This window comes from Myotis lucifugus, unplaced genomic scaffold (assembly GCF_000147115.1).
Source record: "Myotis lucifugus unplaced genomic scaffold, Myoluc2.0 scaffold_137, whole genome shotgun sequence".
Lineage (NCBI taxonomy): Eukaryota > Metazoa > Chordata > Mammalia > Chiroptera > Vespertilionidae > Myotis > Myotis lucifugus.
The window spans coordinates 3,123,436-3,148,659 of NW_005871185.1; the positions used below are offsets into that span (position 1 = coordinate 3,123,436).

Here is a 25,224-nt window from a genome sequence, read left to right on the forward strand (position 1 = left end):
TTTGATTTAGAGAACCTGCAGCAAACCCTTCTGGGGATTACTTGACAAAGACTCTCCCTTAACCAAACTTGAGTCAGCCCTACTGAGTTCTCTTTCTGACTAGTCCTTGGCCTTGGGCTCTGTCCTTGGCCCATTTAGTCCAGTTTTAGGAAGAATCATGCTATCAGTTTAGTAAAAATCCCCTACCCTGGATATCTGACCAAATTCCTTATTCCTTGCCCACAATATCTTATCACTGTGGCCTTCCTTCAGCCAAAAGCCTGCCAGGTTAGTTTAGCAAAGGATTACCTCTTACTAATTTTCCATCCACTGACTCCTCACCCTGCTCCTTGGCTATAAATTTCCACTTATCCTTGTACTCCAAGTTGCACTGATTTCTCTTCTTTTCTACAAAATCCCATCATAGTAGTCCCCCTTAAATAAAGTCTGCCTTATTGTTCTTTAACAAGTGTTATGAATGATTTCTTTAATAATGTCATATACAATATCTTTTATCTATAATAATAAAAGCATAATATGCTAATTAGACCAGACGTCCTTCTGGACATCCTTCCTTCCAGACAAAGCCGCAGCGGGCAGGGGCCAGGGCCTAGGCCAGTGATGGCGAACCTATGACACGTGTGTCAGAGGTGACACGCGAACTCATTTTTTTGGTTGATTTTTCTTTGTTAAATGGTATTTAAATATATAAAATAAATATCAAAAATATAAGTCTTTGTTTTACTATGGTTGCAAATATCAAAAAATTTCTATATGTGACACAGCACCAGAGTTAAGTTAGGGTTTTTCAAAATGCTGACACGCCGAGCTCAAAAGGTTTGCCATCACTGGCCTAGGCCCTTGCATGAATTTCATGCATCAAGCCGCTAGTAAAATATAAAAAAATTTGAATACTAAAACACACCTGCCCTCGAGAGTTCTGGATAAGGGGTTATAGACATCTGCCACCCAACTCTGCCTCATTTTCTTTTTCTTTTTTTTCAGGCTAAATTTAGTTTTGCTGTGACAAATATACAGATGTCTTCCATTTCCCCCTTCGCCCTCCTTTATATATACCTCCCCCCCCCCCGGCCTCATTTTCTTTTAAAACACCTTGAGGACCTCTATGAACCATAGATCACCAAATGGAAATTTGCATCTTATAAAACATCAAATTAGAGATAAGAGGTGGACCTCATACTCTGTAGATTTCTTAAATATAAGCTCTCCCATAAAATTACTTTAAGTGATCTGTACCAACTTATGCAATAAAGCATCAAAGTTTAAAATTAGACCTTAAAATTCTTACATAATAGAATTCCTCTTTGAGGGAGATGAAGTAGATCTACTTTTCCCTATTTCTCCCACTAAATATAGTTAAAAACTCTGGACATTACTTATAAAACAAACACAAGAAGATTTTGACAAGCAGGAAGAAGGGAGATCAACTATGCACCTCAGAACTCGAGAAACAACACTCGGATGAGTTCCTTGGCCTCATATCTCAAACTCAGAGATGAATAAGTGCGCAACTTGGAAACACCAACAGCTGCAGATCAGAAAGACCCAACAAGAACTTCCTCTCTCTTGCCAAATGACCAAGAAAGAGGCAGTCTAGTAAGACATTTAGATGATAACCTAACCAAATACCACAGAGAAAAAAAATGTGGCCCCACTCCCACCCATATCAGCAAAGGCCAAGTGAGGAACCTAGACATCCACCCTTGCAAAGCTGTAATGAGGCACACCAACAGTCGCACGAGGATGGTGTCAGAGAAGGCCATGCAGGAAAGAGGGATTTATATTCCTGCTGGCTGATAACCGGCCGCCTTTTCTACCATTAAGATATTTGTAGAGACCCTATGGGTAGCCTGGACTTCCACTCTCACCTGGCAGTAACAAGGTTCCCTTCACATTCCCCCCAGAAGTGGAGTCAGAAGAACCCTGGAGGAGAATCAAGACTTTCACCATTGCGCAGTGGTGCCAAGGCCATCCCCAACGTGTCAACAGAGATTACAAGGAGGAGCTGGGACTCCCATCTGCACAGCAGTGACAAGGAGATCACCCTTCCCTGGGGTGACAATGAAGGCTGAATACCTCCACCTGGCAGAAAGGAGTGGGCCCCCACCCCTTTCTCTGGCAGGGCAGTATTAGAGAAAGGCAAGTTAAATGAAAGATATTAATGAGATCAAGAGTCTCATAACATAATATGAAAGTTTCCAGGTTTTAGTATCAGGATAACACCAGTTTCAGAATGTGAACTGGAAAATTTTCTCTCCTCTTTGATTTTCTGGATGATATTGTGTACAATAGTAGTAATTCTTCTTCAAATGCTTGGTAGAGTTCTCCAGTGAAACTATTTAGACCATTAGATTTTATCAGGGGAGTTTTAAAATTACAAATTCAGCCCAATTGGTGTGGCTCAGTGGTTGAACGCCAACCTATGGCCTATGAGGTCACGGTTCAATTCCAGGTCAGGGCACAGCCTGCGTTTCAGACTTGATCCCCAGTAGGGGGCTTGCAAGAGGCAGCCAATCAATGATTCTCTCTCATCATTGATGTTTCTATCTTTTTCTCCCCGTCCCTTCCTTTCTGAAATCAATAAAATATATGTATACATTTTTAATTATAAATTCAATGTTCTTAATAGTTATCAAATTATCTCTTTCAGATTGGATGAGTCATGGTAGTATTTTTTGTAGAATTTATCTATTTCATCCAAGTTGCTAAATGTATGTGCATAAAGATATTCATTGTATTTCCTTGTTATCTTTTAATATCTGTAGTGTAGATTTGTAATTATATCACCTCTTACATTCTTGATATTGGTACCTTGTTTGTTCTTTTCCTTTTATATTATTATTATCATTAGTAGTAGTAGTAGTAGTAGTATTTTACTCTTGCTAGAGGTTTGTCAATCAATTGATCTTCTTGAGAACAAACTGCTCTTCATATAAATGATTTTTCTCTTGGTTTTCTGCTTTCAATTTTATTGATTTCTGCTTCTATCTTTCTTCTGCTTGTTCACTTTGGGTTTTTTTTAAAAAAATTTTAAAAAGATATTTTAGCCCTGACTGGTTTGGCTCAGTGGATAAAGCATCGGCCTGCGGACTGAAGGGTCACAGGTTCGATTCCGGTCAAGGGCATATACCTTGGTTGCGAGCACATCCCCAGGAGGAGGTGTGCAGGAGGCAGCTGATTGATGTTTCTCTCTCATCGATGTTTCTAACTCTCTATCCCTCTCCCTTCCTCTCTGTAAAAAATCAATAAAATATATTTTAAAAATATATATGTATTTATATACAGTATATTTAGAATATATTTAAAATATTATATATTTTATTGATTTTAAAATAAAATATATTTTAAAATATATATGTATTTATATACATTATATTTAAAATATTTTAAAATATATTTAAAATATATATATATTTTATTGATTTTTTACAGAGAGGAAGGGAAAGGGATAGAGAGTTAGAAACATTGATGAGAAAGAAACATCAATCAGCTGCCTCCTGCACACCCCTTGCTGGGGATGTGCCTGCAACCAAGGTACATGCCCTTGACCGGAATTGAACCTGTGACCCTTCAGTCTGCAGGCCGACGCTCTATCCACTGATCCAAACCGGTTAGGGCACTTTGGTTTTATTTTGCACTTCTGTTTTGAGGTTTTGAGGTGGGAGCTTAAATTATTGGATTGAGACTTGTCCTCTTTTCTAATTTAGTACTAAAATTTTTCTCTCAACATTGCTTTATCAGTATTCCACAAATTTTAATAAGTTGCATTTTCATTTTCACTTAGGTCAATGTAGTTTTAAAATTTACACTGAGATGTCTTCTGGGTCCCATGGATTATATTAAGCTTGTTGTTTAGGTCTGAGTGTTTTGAGATTTTTCTGTTATCTTTCTGTTACTGATTTCTAGGTTGATTCCTAGAAATGTATATTAAATACAACTTTTAATTGTATTTTTAGTTGTATTTAATATACATTTCTAGAAATAACATAAGTGACATGGTCAGAGAACACATTCCATATGATTTCAATTCTTTTATGCTTATTAAGACTTGTTCATAGTCTAATATATAGTTCATCTTGGTATATGTTCTGTGGGCACTTACTTATAAAGTGTGTATATTCTGCTATTTTGGGTGAAGTGTTCTATTACTGTCATTTAGATCCTTTTTTGTTGATGGTGCTGTTTAGGTCTTCTATATTCTTATTGATTTTCTGCACAGTTGTTCTATCAAATGTTGAGAGAGGGCGATGGAGGTACCCAAATGTAATCATGGGTTTGTCTATTTTATCCTTTCATTTCTATCAGTTTTTGCTTCACATATTTTACAGCTCTGTTGTTTTATGCATACACATTTAAGATTGCTATGTCTTCCTGGCCGAGTGACACTTTTATCATTGTACAAGGTTTTTCTGTCTCCAGTAATTTTCTTTGCTTTGAAATCTACTTTATCTGACATTAACTCAGCCATTCCTGCTCTGATTTGATTAATATTTGCATGCCATGTATTTTCCTTCCTCTTATTTTAAAGTTTTTAAAATAAAACATCATCTGATGTGGCAGTGAAGAAAAAGTGAGACTTGACCTATACAGACTGAAAAGGTTTATATCATCTCCTCTTTAAATTCCACAATGCTGCTACATCGTCTATGTTGTGATGAATGTGACTTATCTATTTCTCTATTTCATGCTAGTGAGAAAAAAATATTTTCATGTATAAGAAAGAAATACAAACCAGCATCTCCTTCGACCTCCTTTTTCTTCACCCGTTTTATCCTTTTCTTTAGGACCTTCATGAGGAAGTTAGCAAATTTGTTTTCTCCAACGGCTGCTTGAAAACTAGCATAGAGTGCCTTTTCTTGGTCCTGGAGCCTGGTGATTTCATTCTTTTTCTCTTCCATCTCCTTCATAGATTCATTAATTCTCCACTAAACAAACAAGAACAAGAACAAATGAAAATATTTCATCTGGCCCGGCCCGTGTGGCTCAGAGATTGAGCGTTGACCTATGAACCAGGAAGTCACAATTTGATTCCTAGTCAGGGCACATGCCTGGGTTGCAAGCTCGATCACCAGTGTGAGGTGTACAGGAGGCAGCCAAGCAATAATTCTCTCTCATCATTAATGTTTCTCTCTCTCTTTCCCTCTCCCTTCTTCTCTGAGATAAATAAAAATATATTTTTAAAAAATAAAATATTTCATCTGTTAAACCAGGTTCAGAGAACAATGTGCATTGCAATGTAAGGTTACATTTGCAAAACTTCTTTAAAAAAAAAACCAAAAACATATTTTATTGATTTTTTACAGAGAGGAAGGGAGGGGGATAGAGAATTAGAAACATCGATGAGAAACATTGATCAGCCGCCTCCTGCACACTCCCCACTGGGGATGTGCCCGCAACCAAGGTACATGCCCCTGACCGGAATCGAACCTGGGACCCTTGAGTCCGCAGGCCAACGCTCTATTCACTGAGCCAAACCAGCCAGGGCTCCAAAGCTTCTTAATGGAAGTTTACATTTCTGATGTTTGAGAGCCATTCATTTATATGACTAAAATTTTATAATTCTTTTGTAAAAAAACAAAACAAAAACCACATGGTTACATTTGTAATCAAATAAGATCAACTTTTTAATGTTTTGTAAATCTACATTAAATAAATTGAAATTTTTATTGATATATGGATGTCAACTAATATAATTGCATGGGTGGTCTCAAAAACAAAATTTTTTTAATATCTATACTGGAGTGAGAAAAAGTAGGCTTACAGTTGTGAGTATGCAAAATACAGTTTATTCTTGTGTTATTTATTAATTGTATTATTTATTTGTATTACAACTATAAACCTACTTTTGCCCACTATGTATGACAATTTAAAAAAAAAAAGATATATCATATCTTAGTGAAGCTGAAATACCAAAAAACTGATGTCACTATTCACTATGTAATATCTATTTAATAGAATCTTCCTTTAGGACAAAGATAAATAGTATAATTTATCTCTTTAAATTTAACATATATATAACAAATAAAGAATCAATTTTCTGTAAATTTAATTAGACATTACTCTGAAACTAGCTATCATATTTAAGAAACTCATGAACTTCTTTTCCAGTTATATTCATAAGAATAGCATATAATCAAAACTCAATTTCACATGGTGAGTAGTAACAACATAAATAAACTTGAAATCTATGGGTAAACTAAATATAAGGCTAACTTTTGAAAATTTTATTCTACCTTACAAAACATTAGATCAAATTTACTAAAAAAAAATCTGATTCACTTCTCTCTGACCAAGGATACCAAAAAAACAGAGAGCAAGTCTGAATAATGGGGGGGAAAGAGAAGGGAGAGAAGACAAGAAAGAGATGAGGACTTGAACAAGATAAAAAATTAAGTGGAGAAGAAGAAAAGAAGAATCAAGTTCCTTCCATAACTTAAGCGTGCACCCAGCTAGCATTTTCCTGCCCATTCATACTTGCATCTCCTGTTCCTCTTTGTCTAATGAATTAACACGCTCTTGAAGTATGTTCTCCTGTTTTTCAAAATTCTTGAGGAGCATCATTTCTTGAAATAATGTGACATGGTTCAGATCAGATATTTTCATCTGAATGTCTAGTTTCAGTTTCTGGTGTCTCAGGAGATGGAGTTCTGCATCAAAGGTGACAATCAGTTCTTTGATCTGAGGTGGAAAAAGATTTGTATATATGTTAGAAGTTAAGAACAGTATTTTTTTAAACTAACAATACTAATTTGTTTGGGTAAAAGCATTTTCTCATTATGCCATTTAATATAGAGGGAGAATTACATGGGTGTGTGTGGTTGTGTCTAGTCATATAAATCATTCATCAATGGTCTTAAGTTTACATAAATTAATTTATTCATTAAGTGGCAGAAATTCTATAACTATAGTCCTTCCAGCTATTTCTCTTCCATTAAATAAAGCCATTGAGCCCTAACTGGTTTGGCTCAGTGGATAGAGCTTCGGCCTGCAGACTTAAGGGTCCCAGGTTCGATTCCGGTCAAGGGCATGTACCTTGGTTGCGGGCACATCCCCAGCAAGGGGTGTGCAGGAAGCAGCTGATTGATGTTTCTTTCTCATCAATGTTTCTAACTCTCTATCCCTCTCCCTTCCACTGTAAAAAATCAATAAAATATATTTTTTTTAAAAGCCATTGATCAAAAACGTCTTGTTGTACTGACTATAAGCTCTTTGTGGATAGTGTTATGTCTACCTCTATTATATCCCCCACAGTATTCTACATAGCCATTCATACAGTAAACACTAGATAAATATTTCCCTCAACTTCTTACTTTGAAAATATTCAAACCTACCAAATAGTAAATATTTTCAAATAGGTAAGTACAATCATGGACCCACAGGAAACCTGTTCACAATCTTCTTACTATAGAAATGATGAAATTGAGGCTAACGGTGATTTTCCTGAGATCAAAGCTAATTTGTCACAGAACTGGGATAGGAACCTAAGTATCCCAAGTCCTGGTCTAGACCTTACTCGTCTGATGTCCTAATGATTTTAAAGCCTCAGTTTTGCTCTGATTTTGGCACAACTTCTCCCCACCCATCCCATCCCAAAGGAGATGAAGAGATCGAGAGAGAGCCCCAGGACTGATTCTCCTGAGGAAACGCATACAGCAGGAAGAAGACAAACCATTCCATGTAGGACATCATGTAGGCTGTACATGATGGGGGAGCCTCAACTCAAATGCTTGAAATTTATGAATGAGGGCCCAGATTGGTGCTGAGAATGGTGAAGAGATCTGTGGGTTTGGGACAGTAAAACTTCTGGAGAATTTCAGATAGCTTAAAAACAAACAAAAGAAAACCAAAAAAATTTTTTTAAAAAATTAAACTTTATGTAGGGCTGTAGATTAAGTGGGCTCCCCCCAAAAAATTTGTTCAACAAATTTGAATTATTTAAAAATTTCTTTGGAGGCAGGACTATATATTTTTAGTACAACAGCATTCTGAAACTTACCACATAGGTATCCAAGTTTGTAAGGGTTTCACTTGTCCTATTCTCTCTTATCCCTGACACCCTACAAGCTTTATGAGGCCAGAGAACATGTCTGACTTGAGTTGCATCACTACTACCTAGCTCGCATTGTCCCTGCTCTTAGAATGACCAATAAGTATTTTTAATTAATAAAGTAAATTAGTCAATTAAGTCAAAACATTTTACTGAGTATCTACTACATGTCTGGCATTGTCCAAGACGCTGCAAGGGAGTCAGAAGAAGTTATGTACCTTCCCTTAAGATCTATACAACCTAATTTGCAAGACAAAACTAACACACACACAGCAGCAAAGAAAACTAAGAACAAAACATGATGTGCTGATTATAGGTGCAATGGAAGTTGGTTTTTTGTTTTGTTTTGTTTTGTTTTGTTTTGTTTTGTTTTGTTTTATAAGAGTATATGATGTGGACAGAAGATTTGGAAGGGGTTTGGAACTGGGCTGAGTTTTGAATGATGACTCAACTCTGGTAGAAGAAAATAGCAAAAGAAAAAGCACAGATAAGAAATTCAGAATTGGGGGAGGAAAGTGGGGAAAAGCAGGAAGCGTGAGAATACTGGGCTGGATGAAGAAGAGTTGATGGGTGAAGAATAAGGTTGGAAAGCTATAGGGGAGTGCCTAGCTGGAAAAGACACAATACGGCTGGTAGCAGGGAACTAGCACCCCAGGAGTACCTCCTGCACAACTGCTCCCAGTCTGGTCCTGATATTCCTAGAAATAAAAATAGCTGGCATTCTAGCTCCAGAAGAATTTTGAAGCCGTTCATCACCATGAACACTCCCAGTATTGGAGCAAATGAGAGAAAGGGGAGAGTATGAAAAGCAGAGGGTGGCCCATTTCCTCTGGAAGGTTTTTGTTATGTTCCATCCATCATGTGAAAGCTTCTCATCACTTCCCCTTTGCCATGGCTTCAGTGAGATGCCAGTTAACATGCATTTGCTCCTAATGCTTAGCTTTCCAAAAAGGAAGGAGTTACAAAGCTCCACAGTTCTGGGCAGAGCACAGTGATTTTCAGGAAAAAAAAAAAAAACAGGGGTGGGGAGGAAGCCAAGCCATGAGTGAGTTGTGGGCTGGTCAGGGTTTGGGGAAGGTTAATGTAGAAAAATGTTAAATAAATAATTAATAAACTAGATAGACATCCCTGCTCCATTCTCTTTCAGCTTTAAATAGTCACAGTCTCGGCCCTAGCCAGTTTGGCTCAGTGGATAGAGCGTCGGCCTGCATACTGAAGGGTCCCGGGTTCGATTCCAGTCAAGGGCACAGGCTCGATCCACAGTGGGGGGATGAGGGGCTTGCAGGCGGCAGCCAATCAATGATTCTCTGTCATCATTGATGTTCCTACCTCTCTCTCCTCCCTTCCTCTCTGAAATCAATAAAAATATATTTAAAAAATAAATAGGCACAATCTCACCCCTTACCCTGTTGGCCAAATACTGCTGCATGTATATGTTTTTAATCTCCTTTCTCTTCATAATCTCCGTCTCTACATCAATTGGATCTGCTTTTTCAAATTCAGATGGCTTTGAAAGATCTAGGCCAAATGATGCCCTTGACGCTCTAGACAATGACTCTCGTGTTGTCAAATCCCCATCCTTCGCATTAGAGGATCTAAGGAATCCTCCACCTGAGCCTACCGGCCCCGCCTGTTCCAGTAGGGGGGCCTTTGTATCCTCATTTTTCATCAGCTGTTGCTTAAAAGCAAGGAGAATTTCCTCATCATACTGAAATCTCTTTTCAGGAACTTCTTCCGGGTGTATCTGAGGGATTTTCGGAATGGGGATGCGCTTGGATATGTGAAGAGTTGACTGAATGTTCTTCATCTCTTGTACCAGGCACTGTATCTCCTCGATGACAGCCACTTTAAGGTCTCGAAGTGAGAGGATGGACTTGTTCAGGTACATTTTCTTTGAATGGGTCTAATTAAAAAGAACAGAAAGGAAGCAAAACGACAACCCACTCACAAGGAACAGTTTCAAATATGATTTGCTTTTGTCCCCTGACTGAAATGCCTAACAAAATTTCAAGATAAAAATGTATCTGACCATTCCTGTTCACTACAAAATTACTCTTTTCTCTAGCTTTTAGGCTTTTCCCCATTTAGCTTCTCCAGAAGGGGAGGCAATCTGGCTATAATGTGTGGTATCCCTCAGCTGGCTCTGAGGGCTCAGTTCCCCTGTCCTCCCCTCCTACCACTCAATGGAAGTCCTTCCTGAAGGCATGTACTCAGCCAGGTCCCAGGGGGCAGGGAGGGGGAGGAAGTCATTTTTTTGATCTGAAACACACAAGTGTTTCTAAGTACCATAGAGTCTAGCTGTCCCAGTTCCTCTTCTTTCTTGGCAGCATTTATTCTCATGTGCTCAGGTATCTTATAGTCTGGGGCTGTCTTCAGATTGAAGTCTCCCATAAACACCTGAGCCTCTTTGATGGCTTGAACATCTTTGGGATCTTCATAGTCATCAGCAGGTTTACTCTTATACCTATGAGAAAAATAGATAACCCAGCCACAAATATACAATAAACTCTAATTTGTCTACTTTACTATAGGTATATAATCAAATTCAATCGTGAAGCAAAAGTATAATTCTTAGCCTGCGGTGTTACATTTGTCTATAGAGTTCAAACATTTTTTAAAGTTGATATTTAAAAGCATCCCAAGCAAAATAATAAACAAACAAACAGATCCATCCATCCACCAGACGTGCCTAAATAATCTGAATCATTCATTGGATTTGGTTCATTTCTAAGCAATTTACATCAACATTGTTATTTATTCCTTTGATAGATATTAACCCTTGGAGGTATCAACACTCTATTCACTAAAAAGTTAATTGAAATTTTTAGTAACATAGTGATTGTCACAAAATTTGTCATAACACTTTCAAAGAGGCATCTAATTCAAAATTATAGTATGGACCTATGTATTTGCCTCCCCCACTCTCCCCAAGCTCCATGGAAATGATATTGCAGAGAAACTAAAGAGAATAAATTATTAGAAAAGCTGATAATGGGATAGGTAGCCATGAGAAAACAGTAATAGTGACACACTTCCAAAAGGCAGAAGATGAAATTACATTAATGGATAAACCAGACCAGAGAAAATTATAGCCTGGAATACTCCCAGGAGAAGGATATAAAAAGATGAATACAGTCTTCTTGGTAGAGTTCCTAGGATATTCCAAGCACAGAGGGGACACGCATGGGTACCAGGGCATCAGGATACAGTGCTGCCAGCACTGTAGAGATCTTCACTGAGAGACACTAACCTACCTATCTAATTCTTTGAAGTGAAGCCCATCAGTCAACATGAATATGTACATATCTAGCAGTCAGCCCTTTAGGAGCACAAACATCTATAATAATAAAAGGGTAATATGCTAATTAGACCTGATGTCCTTCCGGACATCCTTCCTTCTGGACAACACCACAGGAGGCGGGGGCCACAGCAGAGGCGGCAGAGGCCCTCGGCTGCGGCAAGCGGGGGCCAGAGCCAAGGTCCTTGCACAAATTTCATGCGTCGGGTCTCTAGTAAAATAGAAGAGGCAATGCATGGCATCTAATGTATTAATTGACAAGACTTCATTTATATGCTCTCTCTTCCCCCTTTTTTTTGTGGGGGGGAGGCAACCAATTTTTGGAGGCCTTGCTCCAGCAAGGGTGAAAAATAAAGAGACTTCATTTGTATATAACAATGCTAAAAGAGGGCACTCACAGATGAGAGCATATGCTTCTGTTCTGGCCATGTTAGAGAAAGAAGGCTCATAATTATTGTAATAGTACAAACAACTAGAAAACTGAACAAAAATTTATGAAACAACTATGTTCAGTTATTGAATGATAGGCAGTATTCCTCTAAGATCAGGAACAATAGAAGGATGTGCGCTCTCACCACTTCTGTTCAACATAGTAGTGGAAGTCCTAGCCAGAGCAGTTAGGCAAGAGAAAGAAATAAAAGGCATCCAAATTTGAAAGGAAGAAGTAAAACTGTCATTGTGTGCATAGAAAACTCTAAAGACACCACTAAAATACGGTTGGAACTAATAAACAAATTCAGTAAAGTTGAAGAATACAAAAGAATAAAATACCTAGGAATAAACTTAACTAAGGAGGTGAAAAACATGTACACGAACATCTAAAGGACACTGATGAAAGAAATTGAAGAAGACACAAAGAAATGGAAATATATTATGTGCTCAGGAACTGGAAGAATTTATATGACAACATGTCATAATAAAAAAATATTATAAAGAATCTGCAAAAAAGTGAGCTTAGCAAAATTGCTGGGTTAAAGGTAAATATAAATTTAAAAATCAATTGAGAGAACTTCCACTTCCAGGAAGATGGCATAGATCTACATTTTCCTATTTTTCCTGCTAAGTACAAATAAAAACCTTGCACATCCTATATAATAAGAGGCCCTGGGGAGTGGGCCTAAGCCAGCAAGCAGGTGGTCATCTCCTGAGGAGTCCCAGACTGCAAGAGGGCACAGGCTGGGCTGAGGGACCCCTTCCCGAGTGCACAAATTTTTGTGCACTGAGCCTCTAGTATATAATAAAAGCCTAATATGCTAAATGTCTGGTTGTCCGGTTGTCCGTTCAACCAATCATAACAAAACAAAAACAAACAAAAACCTCTCAGTGCAGCAAGGTCACAGTACCCACATGAACACAAAAAACAATAAACATGAACACACAGACACCAAAATTAAAAGCACAATACCATTTACAATTAACAAAAAAGTAAAATATTTATGTGTATATCTAGCAAAATATGTATAGTACTTCCATGTTTAAATACAACAAAATAGCCCTGGCTGGGTGGCTCAGTTGATTAGAGCATCATCCCATATACCAAAGGGTTGTCAGTTCAATTCCTAGTCAGAGAACATACCTAGGTTGTGGATTCAATCCAGATTGGAGTGCATACAGGAGGCAACCGATCAATGTTTCTTTCTCTTTCTCCCTTCCTCTTTCTCTAAAATCAGTAGACATGTCCTCGAGTGATGATAGATGATGATGATGATAGATAGATAGATAGATAGATAGATAGATACAACAAAACAGATGAAAAAAATCAAAGATATAAATAAATGGAGAGTCATACCATGTCCATGGATTAGAAGACTCAACATAATAAATACAGTGGAACCTCGGTTGGTTCTCAAACTTAATTTGTTCTGGAAGGCTGTTTGAAAAGCGATTTGTTAAAAAAAAAAAAAAATCTTTTTTTTTTCCCATTAGAAATAATGTAAATTGAATTAATCCATTCCAGACCCCCAAACGATTTCCTGTTTTAACCTTTCTTATATACAGTACATGTCTAATATACTATTTAATCTATAAATAAATACTTCTTTTCTTAAATTTATCAAATCACCCCCTACTAGCCTTAAAGGAATCACTTTGAGCATTCGATCCAGGAATGTCTTTCAGGTCAGCATGCAGCATCTTTGCTTGTTCATGTATCATCGCCTCCAAAATGGCTGTCCCTGGCTAACTGCTATCACTGGCTAATTGCTTTTTGTCTATCCAAATCAACAACAGTTTTTCTACCTCTGCGATTGTCTGTGATCATTGTTTCTTTCACACCCTTGGCAACACTAGCATTCTTGATGGCCTCTATGTTTAAAAACTGTGCTAAGTGTTGATTGTTGATTTTGCTGGCAACAAAAGCATTCTCTCTTTTGTTTGTTGCCTGAGAGATGATTTTTGTCATGCTGAGGTATCAGCTTGAAAAAGTTGTCAGTTCGAAAACTGAAGCTTGGTTTGACAACCGAGATACTTTTTCTGTTAAAAACTTGGTCCAGAACCAAATTGTTCAAGATGGGAGATGTTCAAGAAACGAGGTTTGACTGTATGTCAATTTTCTCCAAACTGATATAAGGTTTAACACAATTCCTCTCATAATTTCAGAAATATGTTTTTGTAAACATAGATTATTCTAAAATTTATATGGAAAAGCAAAGTAACTAGAATAGCTAAAAGAAGAATAAAATGAGAAAAAGAAATCAGTCTACCCAACTTCAAGACCTATTACATAGTTACAGTAATCCAGCCAGTGTATACTGGCAAAGGGGCAGATACGTAAGTCATTGGATCAGAAAGTGACGTGGAAAACAGACCCACATAAATATGCCCAGGTGATTTTCGACAAAGTACAGAAGCAATTCAGTGGAGACAATAGAGGTTTTTCAATAAATAGTGACAGCAATTGGACATCTACAGGCAAAAAAATAAGTAAACATAAACATAAATCTCACACCTTATACAAAAATGAACACCAAATGGATCACAGACTTAAATATACAATGTAAAACTATAAAACTTTAATAAAAATAGAGAAATTCTTTGGGGCCTAGTGTTAGGCAGAATTCTTAGACTTGATACTAAAATCAAGATTCACAGGAGGAAAAATTGACAAATTGGATTCAACGAAATGAAAAACTTTTGCTCTGCAGATGACTTTATTAAGGGAATGAAAAGACAAGCTACAGACTAGGAGAAAATATTCGAAAACAGCATATCTGACACAAGACGAGTCTGTAGAATATATTTTTGAAAACTCTCAAAACTCAACATGTAAATAGTTAACAATCTTATTTGAACATGGACAAAAGACATGAAGAGACATTTCACCAAAGATATATAGATGGCAACAACAACAACAAAAAGAAAAGATGTGCTTGTTAGATAAAAGTACCTCATATTAGATTTTTTTAAGTTGATTTAAGATGATTAGAGACCTATAGGTGAAAGCCAAAACTATAAGATGTTAGAAGAACATCTGGAGAATGTCTTCTTGATGTTGGCATAAAGAGAATGTCTTTATCCTTAAGTCACTCTGAGGATATTAGGAAAATGAAATTCCTGGACCTGAAACTCTTAGGATCATAGAAGTTCCACCAAGGTATCCCCACCCTGAAAGTTCTGCTGACCTGTCTTCCATCTCTGTTTCTATTTTTTTTCCACTTCTTTAAATTTAACATTGTTATATTTATTGACATTGCTAAAGATATTTTGAGACTCATATTAAAATAAAAGAGTTTACATAAAAAAACTTACAGTTCCTCCCATTCTTTTTTGCGCTGCTGAATCTTTTGCTGGGCCCTTTCAGCTTTTAAAATAAGTTTCTTCGTTTTCTCAATTTGATTTTCTATCATAATTTGACTTAAGGTCTTAGGCCGAAATAGCTTCCCTTTTTCTATAATTGATTCTTCTGGCACACTAGCAATCCCACCTGCACAGAGAGTCGACATTTTTGTCAATCTCTTTGAAACATCAAAATGAAATTCTCAAACATTGTTTTCAACCTATCACATTTTTAAAAATCCAGATAATATAATGAATCTGTAACTCACAGTATTAAGCAACTGCCATGAATTCAACCCCATCATAAGTATTTTACAATACCAAAATAAGGAGATCTAAGTTACAATGTTTGCTTATTGAAAAGCTGGCAAGATAAAACATGTATATTAAACAGAGAGATACATAATGATGGGCCAGTGACACATACAGGGTGTCCCAGAAAATGTATACACACACTTTGAATAACTATAAAGGCAGTGTTTATTAAAATACATCTCATTGTCAAAATTGAGCTATCAGCTGTTAAAGTATATGTACACAATTTTGGGGAACACCCTGTATGTGGGGAAGCTGGGAAGGAATGCTTGTGATATCTCAGTAAGGGAAGGCGAGAGTGAGTCCTATTTGAGATGTATAATCTGAGGTGATGATATATGCCAACTGCAGGGGTCTGTGGCTAATTTAAAAACTGATCAGAAACATACAATCAAAGCTATAATTTTAAAGTTATTAGTTTTAGGCCCTTGTTCAAGATGACAGACAAGACCTCCTGGCATGTCGTGTCTGACATCCTGGTGTTGAACACTTAATGCCAAACTCGAGATCAGGAGCTGTGGGTGCCGTGACTCAAGGAGGAATATCAGTCTCTCGTCCTTCATGTGGAAAATGAGAACTCGGACAATGATTGGTTCCCACTGCAGTCCCACAGGGAAAGGACTGGGTGGTATGGAAAATGCCGGTACATTCACGATCTCCTCAAATGAGTTTGACATCAAGTTTGAAATTCCTATCCATATCCCACTACTGCTCCAGAAATTGCAGTCCCAGAACTGGATGGAAAAACAGCAAAGATAAGTATAGGGGTGGCAAAATATGTCTGACTGCTCACTTTAAGCCTTTGTGGACCAGGACTAGCTCATCTCATGGCTCTGGGTCCACAGCTGGCAGTGGAAATCCCAGATGAGATTCAGAAAGGTGTGATTCAGCATAAAGAGAAATACAACCAATGGAGGATCAAGCCAGTGAGACTGGACAGAGAGCCCTTTGACAGGCTATGTTCCTGTTTTCCTGTGCATCCCTCTGCTTACTCATCTAACTGCTCCCCCACACTCCTTCACCTACCGTTACTATGTAGCTGCAGCAGGCATTGCTGAAAACAACAACCACCTCAAAACAATATTGCTACTGAATTTCTAAGCCTACATGGGGAGGGGAAAGACTAGGGCTTCAGAAAACCAAAAGGCAATTTATACCTCTTCCCCTAAAGGGATAGGGGGTGACTGAAAGTGGGTACGCAGTCTCTCTGGTTTCTGGAGATAACATTAATAAAAACTGCTTCCTCCAGGGGGAGTTATTGGATTTATCAATTAATAAGTATCTACTGGGGGAATTACTCAATTCATGTTCAAGCTAGAGATATAATTTAGAGATGCATGAGAAATGTTAATGAGATGGTCATATAGTTATAACTCACCGTGTCATATTTCAAATATTTAAGAGTACAGAAAAAGAAAGAGTCTATGTGGCCTGGATGGTCATGAAAAGGTTTTATTTTTTTAAAGTATAATTCAGTCTGGATTCCCATGAACTGACAGAATTCAGAGAAAAGAGTGAATTGGTCACTCTAGCAGGAGCCTGCATGTGGAAGCATCAGGCATAATTAGGGAGCAGCAAGCAGGGCAATAGACTAAAAATACAAGCGTGGGAATGCACCGTTAACAGGAAACAGAATAGGGATACACTGTGGGAAACAGTACTGGGATAATGGCTTCAGAATTTATCCTAGAGGCAGAAAAGAGCTGCTAAAGGTTTCTCAATGCAGCGGATAAACCAGCTTCAATGCCCGGACTGTATCACAGGCACAGCCAGACCTGGCCGGCTACAGAGCCCTTTACTGGTTGTCGCCTGGCTCTCCACACCGTGCCCTGAGTTCCTGTCTTCCTTCTAGTCATTTGCAGTCACCCCGTGGGCAGTTACAAGAGGCAGATCACAGGAATTAGGGGCACTGCTGTCACATCTTCATTCTCAGCTCAGTGTTCTGTTTAAGGCACGTGCTCTTCGAAAACAGTTTGAAATACTGTATTCTAGCCCCACACTCTGAGGCAGAGTCCAGGAACCTGGGAAGAAAGAATGCCTTGAAACTAGCATCTGGGGAAATCCTAGATTTAAAAATAGGTGGATATGGTTTGGCTCATAGATAGAGCGTTGGCCTGCAGACTGATGGGTCCTGGGTTCGATTCTGGTCAAGGGCACATGCCCGGGTTGCAGGATCCATCCCTGGCCCTGGTTGGCATGTGAGAGGCAGCCAACCGAAGTATCTCTCTCACATGGATGTTTCTCTCTCTCTGCCTCTCCCCTTCCCTTCCACTCTCTCTAAAAAAAAATCAATGGAAAAATATCCTATGGTGAGGATTAACCAAAAATAAAAATAAATAATAAATAAAATAAAAGTTGGTGGAGGCTGGAAGCATCCGGTACTCGTATCCTCTCAGTCACATGACCAGGGTGGGTTTTCTTGCACAGCCTGTATCGAATAGGAAAGTTGGTTGGAGCATTTGCTGGTGAAACTTGGTCTCTCCTTCCCAGCCATACAAAGTTCCTTTTGATTATTTATTCCAAAGAAATAAAGGACGGGAGACAAGAGACTGAGCTCAAGCCACCAAAAGGCTTTCCAATGTTCTGCCTACAAACATACAATCCGGTTGTCAAAGTTTAAGTGAAGATTGAAAAGCCTTCTGGTCATTTAGGTTACCTGTCTCTTTCTGGCTATCCTTTCTTCCAGTTCCTTCTTTTTCAAACCTCTCCATTTTGCTGGCCCTTCTGTCGGACTGACTTGGCCGTTTGGATTTGAAATACTTGGAGGGCTTCACGAGCCTATAGGAGGTTATCTTGTGATCGCTTTGTATGGCATGAACCACGATAGTATCACCTTCCAGTGAGTCACGAAACCTGAAAAAAGAAAACAAGCATCTGCAATAGCCACCGTTTTAATCGTTTACACCATTTTAATCATTCTACATGATGGTTAGGTAATAAAGCAAGACTGCAATACACTATGCTTATAAATACATCATAGCACACTGCATCCAAAATTTTACCATGCATATACCAACAAGGAGGTCATGGAAATTGGATAAGGCTTGGTTAAAGAGCAAGTAGAAATTTCTTTCAAACAACCCATTATTAATCAGTATAATACCACTGTTTTGCTAATGTGTAGAAAATTAAAAAAAATTTTCAAGCTAACTGTAGTTTAATGGTAAATGGATGACATCAAACTGAGAAAATGTAATCTACCTCCCTATATATTAACTCACATTATATATACATATATCTTATTATATCTCATACTAGAGGTTCAGCACACGAAATGGCACGAGACCCAGAGTCCCGCCACCACTACCGCGGGACCCAGAGTCCCTCCTGCCGCTGCCGTGGGACTCATCAATGCACCTCCTGGTGACCAGTTGTTTGGTTGTTCCGGCGTTCCAGCATTAGAGCCACTGGCTTTTTATAATATAGACTAGAGGCCTGGTGCACAAAAATTTGTGCACTCAGGGGGAGGGGGGTTCCTCAGCCCATCCTGTGCCCTCTAGCAGTCTGAGACCCCTCAGGAGAAAATGACCTGCTGGCTTAGGCCTGCTCCCGGGTGGCAGAGGGCAGGCCCAATCCCTAGGTGCAGCCCCTGGTCGGGCTCAGAGCAGGGCTGATTGGGGAGTTGGGGCGCTGCCCCCTGTCATGCACAGAGCAGGGTGGATCGGGAGGTTGCGATGCCACCCCTAGTCACGCTCAGGGTACAGCCGATTGGGGGGTTGGGGCACCGCCCCCTGTCACACTCAAGGCAGGGTCGATAGGGAAGTTGCAGCGCCACCCCCTGTCACGCACAGAGCAGGGCCAATCAGGGGGTTGAGGAGCTCCCTCCTGTCACTCACAGAGTAGGGCCAATAGGGGAGTTGGGGCACCGCCCCCTGTCACACACAGAGCAGGGCCAATCAGGGGGTTGGGGCGCTGCACCCTGTCACACACAGAGCAGGGCCGATCAGGGGGTTGGGGCGCCGCACCCTGTCACACACAGAGCCGCAGGGCGATCAGGGGATTGGGGAGCTCCCCCCTATCAGGCACAGAGCAGGGCTGATCGGGGGTTGGGGCACCTTCCCCTGTCACGAACAGAGCAGGGTGGATAGGGAGGTTGTGGCCCCGCCCCCTGTCACACACAGAGCCGCAGGGTGATCAGGGGGTTTGGGCACTGCCCTGTCACGCTGATCCCGGTGCCGGGAGGCCTCGTGGCTCCGCTGATCCCGGTGCCGGGAGGCATATTACCCTTTTACTATATAGAATAGAGGCCTGGTGCACGGGTAGGGGCCGGCTGGTTTGCCCTGAAGGGTGTCCTGGATCAGGGTGGGGGTCCTCACTGGGGTGCCTGGCCAGCCTGGCTGAGGGGCTGAGGGCCGTTTTCAGGCTGGCGGGTGACTGAAGCTCCCAACTGCTCCTTTTTTCTTTTTTTCTTTTTTATTCTGGGCCAGCTTTAGCTCTGAGGCCTCTGCTGCTGAAAGCAGGTTTCTGGCCTTTGTTTACCTTCTGTATTTGATACAATGTTGCAGTCCGGCTGGCTGAAGCCCGGCTGACTAAAGCAGGTTTCTGGGGTTTTGTTTAGCTTCTATATTTGCAACATAGTTGCTTAGAGTTGCAGCTGAGAGGCCGGAAAGTCAGGCGGGGAACATTGGAGTCTGCAGTCACTGGAGCAAGCAAGCCTCCCTGTTCGCTTCAGTGCATGGCTGCCGGCCGCCATCTTGGCTGGCATTTAATTTGCATATCGCCCTGATTAGCCAATGGGAAGGGTAGCGGATGTACGGCTAATTACCATGTTTCTCTTTTATTAGATCGGATATTACATATAAAAATAATAGTGAGATGGATATATATCACATATCTCATAGCTCTACTAATAAAAGAGAAAGATGCAAATTGACCGCACCTTTGCAACACCCACCAGCCAATCAGGAGTGAGTATGCAAATTAACCCAACAAAGATGGTGGGTTAATTTGCATATGTACGCACCGAGTGGTGGGGGTCGGTGCAGGGCCGAACGCTTGCATCGTCATCATGGCGACGACGCAGGCATTCTGCACCGCCCCAGTCGCTCCAGGCCTCTGGGCAGTGTGAGAAGGTGGAAAGGCAGCTCCGGCCTGAGCGAAGGCAGTGCTGGCAGCCAGGGGAAGGAAGGCCCATTCTTGCATGAATCTTTGTGCATCAGGCCTTAGTCTATATCATATTACCCTATTTGCCTCTATAAAAATCATTAAGCTCAGAAATTCATATTACTTTCTAGTACATCTTTCTCATATAGCCCATAGAGATTTACCTTTTAAAGTCCTTCATCAATTAAATTGTTGTGCTTTTTGGCCTAATTAATAATTATCCCCTCTTGTTTTAATTTTAGAGTTTAACTTATTTACGTATACAGCAGTTATTCCTAGCTTGTTTGCCTTTCTTGCTGTTTTTCTAACTCAATCCTTGTAACCTTTTTAACTCTATTTCTCCTTTTAAAATGAGTTATTCTTTTTAATTTTCCATTTTCTCTCATAGCATAGTGTCTTTCTCATCTCTATAAAACTTATTCTCTTTATCTTCTTACCCATGGGAGTTATTTTACTTTTTAAATTTTAGTCTTTCCATGAGACCCAGATAAAACATGAAGAAAAATATGGATAGTTTTGAACATATCAAAATTTAAAACTTCTGCACAGTTAGAAAAATATGAACAAAGTTTAAGGCAAATGGCAGAGTAGGAGAAAGTATAATCTGTATAATAAATGGTAAATACTTAAAGAAATAGAGACTATCACTAAAAATAAGGGGGGAAATAAACAAAACTCCAAAAAAATGAACAAGAAATCTGAACAGGCAATTCTAAGAATAAAGATAAAAGAGCTATAGACATGAAAAGAAATGGTCAACTTCATCAATAATCAAAAGAATGTAAAATGGCCCTGGCCTGTGTGGCTCAGTTGATTGAGCATTGTCTTATGCACCAAGAGGTCGCCAGTTCAGTTCCCAATCAGGAAACATGCCCTGGTTGGGGACTCTATCCCCAGTGGGAGGCAGCCAATCAAAGTTTCTCTCTCTCTCTCTCTCTCTCTCTCTCTCTCTCTCTCTCTCTTCAATAAAAATGTATTTTTTAAGACAAAAAGAATGTAAATTACTCAACCAAGAGTTATTCTATTTGGCCTGTGAGATTGGTGAAGATGAAAACACTGGCAATACTGTGTTATTCAGTGGTACAACTTTATCCTCTCCCCCATTCCAATCAGATAGGATTCCAATTATTATTTCCCTCCATATTTTTATTAAAGACACCAGCCTATGGAGGTTCAGGGGCTGGGACCAGGGTGGGGAAGCAGGGAGTTAAGGGAACAAGTATTTGAGGGCAAGGAAAGTGGCCAGGAAGAGGTTTGGATGGGCAAACTGGGTCCTAGAGCTGTGGGCACTGGTCCCCTGCTTCTGACAGCATCTGGGAAGATGCAGGCCTCAAGGGTGATGGCGGCAAGTATATTCCATCCTGGGAGCCTCACCAAAGACTGCCTGCTCCAGCAGAGCACAGAAACCATAGATTCAAAGAACTGAAAAAGCAGGCAGGCTGGGGCAACAAGCCTCAGTGGTACTAAAACTGACTTTCTTGTCTACCTGGTAGAATAGGAGCCCAGAGTCAAATAAAATAAAGACTAGAAATATTGCTTATATACCTGAGTTTAAGCATTAACCGGTTAATTAATACTTGCCATATAAATACATTTACGAATATGTTATGAGTATTAAAGCCAAACATAGGATACTATGTTGAGGGTTCTTCCTGAGAAGAACTTCCTTCTTTCATCTCTTGGTGAGTAGCAATATAGATATAATTTAGGGACATAAATATATTCAAATATTATCCAAGAATTAAAATATTCAGGGATTAATGCCAGGTAACAAGGACCATAATTAACAGGGCAGAGTTCCAGAGAGGAGACTGCTGCACAGGGAGAGCTCTGGGGTCCTGCAGAGGCCTCCCTTCCAGCCTTCAGGTGCGTCTGATCAGCACATAACATGTGAGGAGTCACCTGAGGCTGGGGAAGGGAGCAGGTAGAATAATCCCCAGACCCACCCACCCCCACCCCCACCCCCACACACAGTTTGAAATAGCTTGTGTTTTCACAAGACTTATAACACATAGGATGTAGGGTAGAGTACTCAGAAGTATTTTATCTTAGCAGTGGGGGGAAATTAGCTATAGACTAAAGGCTGCCTGATCCCACCTAACAAAAATGGAAAGCCAGCCTCAAAAAAATAAAAAATTAAAAACCAAGCTATTTTCAAGTAACTTCATTAAATTTCAGAACAAAGATCAAGAGCAATGTAAAATTTACAATGTCTGGCATCCAATTAAAAATTTTTAGGCAGGCAAAGTAGAAGAAAAATATGATCCAAATTAAAGAGGAAAATATCAATTAATGGATGCAGGCCCAGAAATGACACAGATGATATAACTAGCAGAGAAGGACTTTAGTTATTAAAATATGTTTTATATATTCAAGAAGGTAGAAAAAAGCATGAGTACTACTAATTGTTAACCGGTTAATAATGTGGACTAAGCATTACCTGGTTAATAATGTGGATTAATTGTTAACCAGTTAATAATGAGGATTAAGCACTAACCGATTAATAATGCAGATCAAGCGTTAACCAATTAATAATGCAGATCAAGCATTAACCAGTTAATAATGCAGATTTTATGCGTTTGGAATTCTCAAAATAAATCCACTTTTCATCACCAGTCACAATTCGATGCAAAAAAGACTTTATTTCATGTCATTGAAGCAACATTTTACTGATGACTTTTCGGTTTTTCATTTGTCTTTCGTTCAGTTGATGTGGCACCCATTTTCCTTTCTTTAAAATCTTTCCCATTGCTTGTAAACGATCGAAAATTGTTTGCTGAGCAACGTTTAATCTTTCTGCAAGTTGTTTTTGAGTTTGACATGCATCTTCATCCAATAATGCTTGTCATTGTTGGTCTTCAAACTTTTTTGCTTGACCCGAACGTTCTTTGTCTTTCACATCAAAATCATCACTTTTAAAGCGTTTAAACCAGCGTTCACAAGTATCTTGAGATGGAGCATGTTAACCATAAGCTTCCCGAAGTATATGGTAACTTTCAGTAGCACTTTTCTTCAAAATAATGAATTAAAACTTCCCGCAAATGCTCTTATTTTGGCACGAAATTCGACATTTTTAAGCGTAAAAATATCTATGATGTTAACACCTTCAGCAAATTTGACATATAAGTTTTGAAGCTTGTTGTCAATACAACAAAATAGTATACATATTAAATCGCATATATATCAACATACGTGTAACTCCATCCATTGAAAAAAATCTGCATTATTAACCAGTACACCTAGTAATTAAGGTGATCAAAATCATCATACTATGCCCTAACTGGTTTGGCTCAGTGGATAGAGCGTCGGCCTGTGGACTGAAAGGTCCCAGGTTCGATTCCAGTCAAGGGCATGTACCTTGGTTGCAGGCACATCCTCAGTGGGAGGTGTGCAGGAGGCAGCTGATCGATGTTTCTCTCTCATCAATGTTTCTAACTCTCTATCCCTCTCCCTTCCTCTCTGTTAAATATCAATAAAATATATTTTTTTAAAAATCATACTATGAAGTCAATAAATAATGATTAGTAATAAATTCACAGAAATATGTTATTTAGATTAATGGTTGCCACCACTAGAAGAGATGTTAAAATGACATATGAAGAGATGTTTAATGATATATGAAGAGATGTTTAATGATATATCATGTTTATGGATTGTAAAAGTCAATATTGTTTAAATGTCCATTATGTCTAAATTGATCTACAGATTCAATGAATTTCAATTAAAAAATATTAGCATGCTTTGTGAAAATTGACAAGTTGATTCTATGCAAAGAACCTAAGCAATATTGAAGATGAAAAACAAAGCCAGAGGAGTAATAATATCAGAAGTCAAGAATAAAACAATGTGAGACTAGATTAATAAAGATATGCCAATGGAATAGAAAGAAGAGTTTAGGAACAGAATCACATACATACAGTTAACGGTGGCATCCCTACAATCTAGTGAGGAAAGAATAGTTTCTTCAGCAAATGACACTGAGTCAATTAGAAACAAATGGGATTTGTAATGCTCATGTCCATATAGAAACAAATGACACTCAATCTCTCTCTTTTTTTTTTACAAAAATTTATTTGAGCCAAATAGAAGATATGCCTGGAAGCAAGATCTCAACAGATTGAAATAAATGCTTTAGACAATGACAGTTTGCAGTTTCTTTGATAAGCATGAGATTAGGGGGGATTACACGAAGGTGGGAGAAAGCTAAGTGGGGATCATGTGCTTTCTTGAATGTGGTCACACTTTAGAAGGAGGGGTCTGAAAGGGGGCAATTTCAAAGGTGTGCTAAGCTAGATGCAAAGAAACAATGGGCAGGGCTTGCTTACAGCAAAAATAAGCCTTTTACTAAAGAAGTTATACGCCTGGAGTGTGAATGTGACTACACACCATGACCTTCCCAGTTATGAATCTATGACTTGTCCTGTATCTTACAATACCCATTAGAATTATTCAAGATAGAGAATGGAAACAATAAAGAAAACATAGGAGAATTATCTCATGAATTGGGAACAGACAAAGTTTTCTAACAACAGCATGAAAGCTCTAACTAGTGGTAAAAGAATTAATGAAATATTAATAAATTGAAAAGAAACGATAAATTGAACTCTTTGAAATTAAAAACTTCTGTTCAAAAGGCACAATAATGAGAATGAAAATCCAACCAGACTAGAGCAAGATATTTTACATA

At 39.0% G+C, this 25,224-nt stretch overlaps 1 protein-coding gene and 1 pseudogene across 1 annotated transcript in view; one reads left to right on the forward strand and one right to left on the reverse strand.

The window, feature by feature from the left end:
* The window catches only part of CFAP44 (cilia and flagella associated protein 44), a 102,870-nt gene that overhangs the window by 16,781 nt on the left and 60,865 nt on the right, over positions 1-25,224 (reverse strand). The window contains 6 exon segments of the mRNA XM_023758706.1: positions 4,733-4,925; positions 6,475-6,678; positions 9,453-9,950; positions 10,334-10,511; positions 15,093-15,267; positions 18,091-18,287. Coding sequence (XP_023614474.1) covers positions 4,733-4,925; positions 6,475-6,678; positions 9,453-9,950; positions 10,334-10,511; positions 15,093-15,267; positions 18,091-18,287 — 1,445 coding nt within the window.
* Positions 15,872-16,611, forward strand: LOC102428610 (annotated as a pseudogene).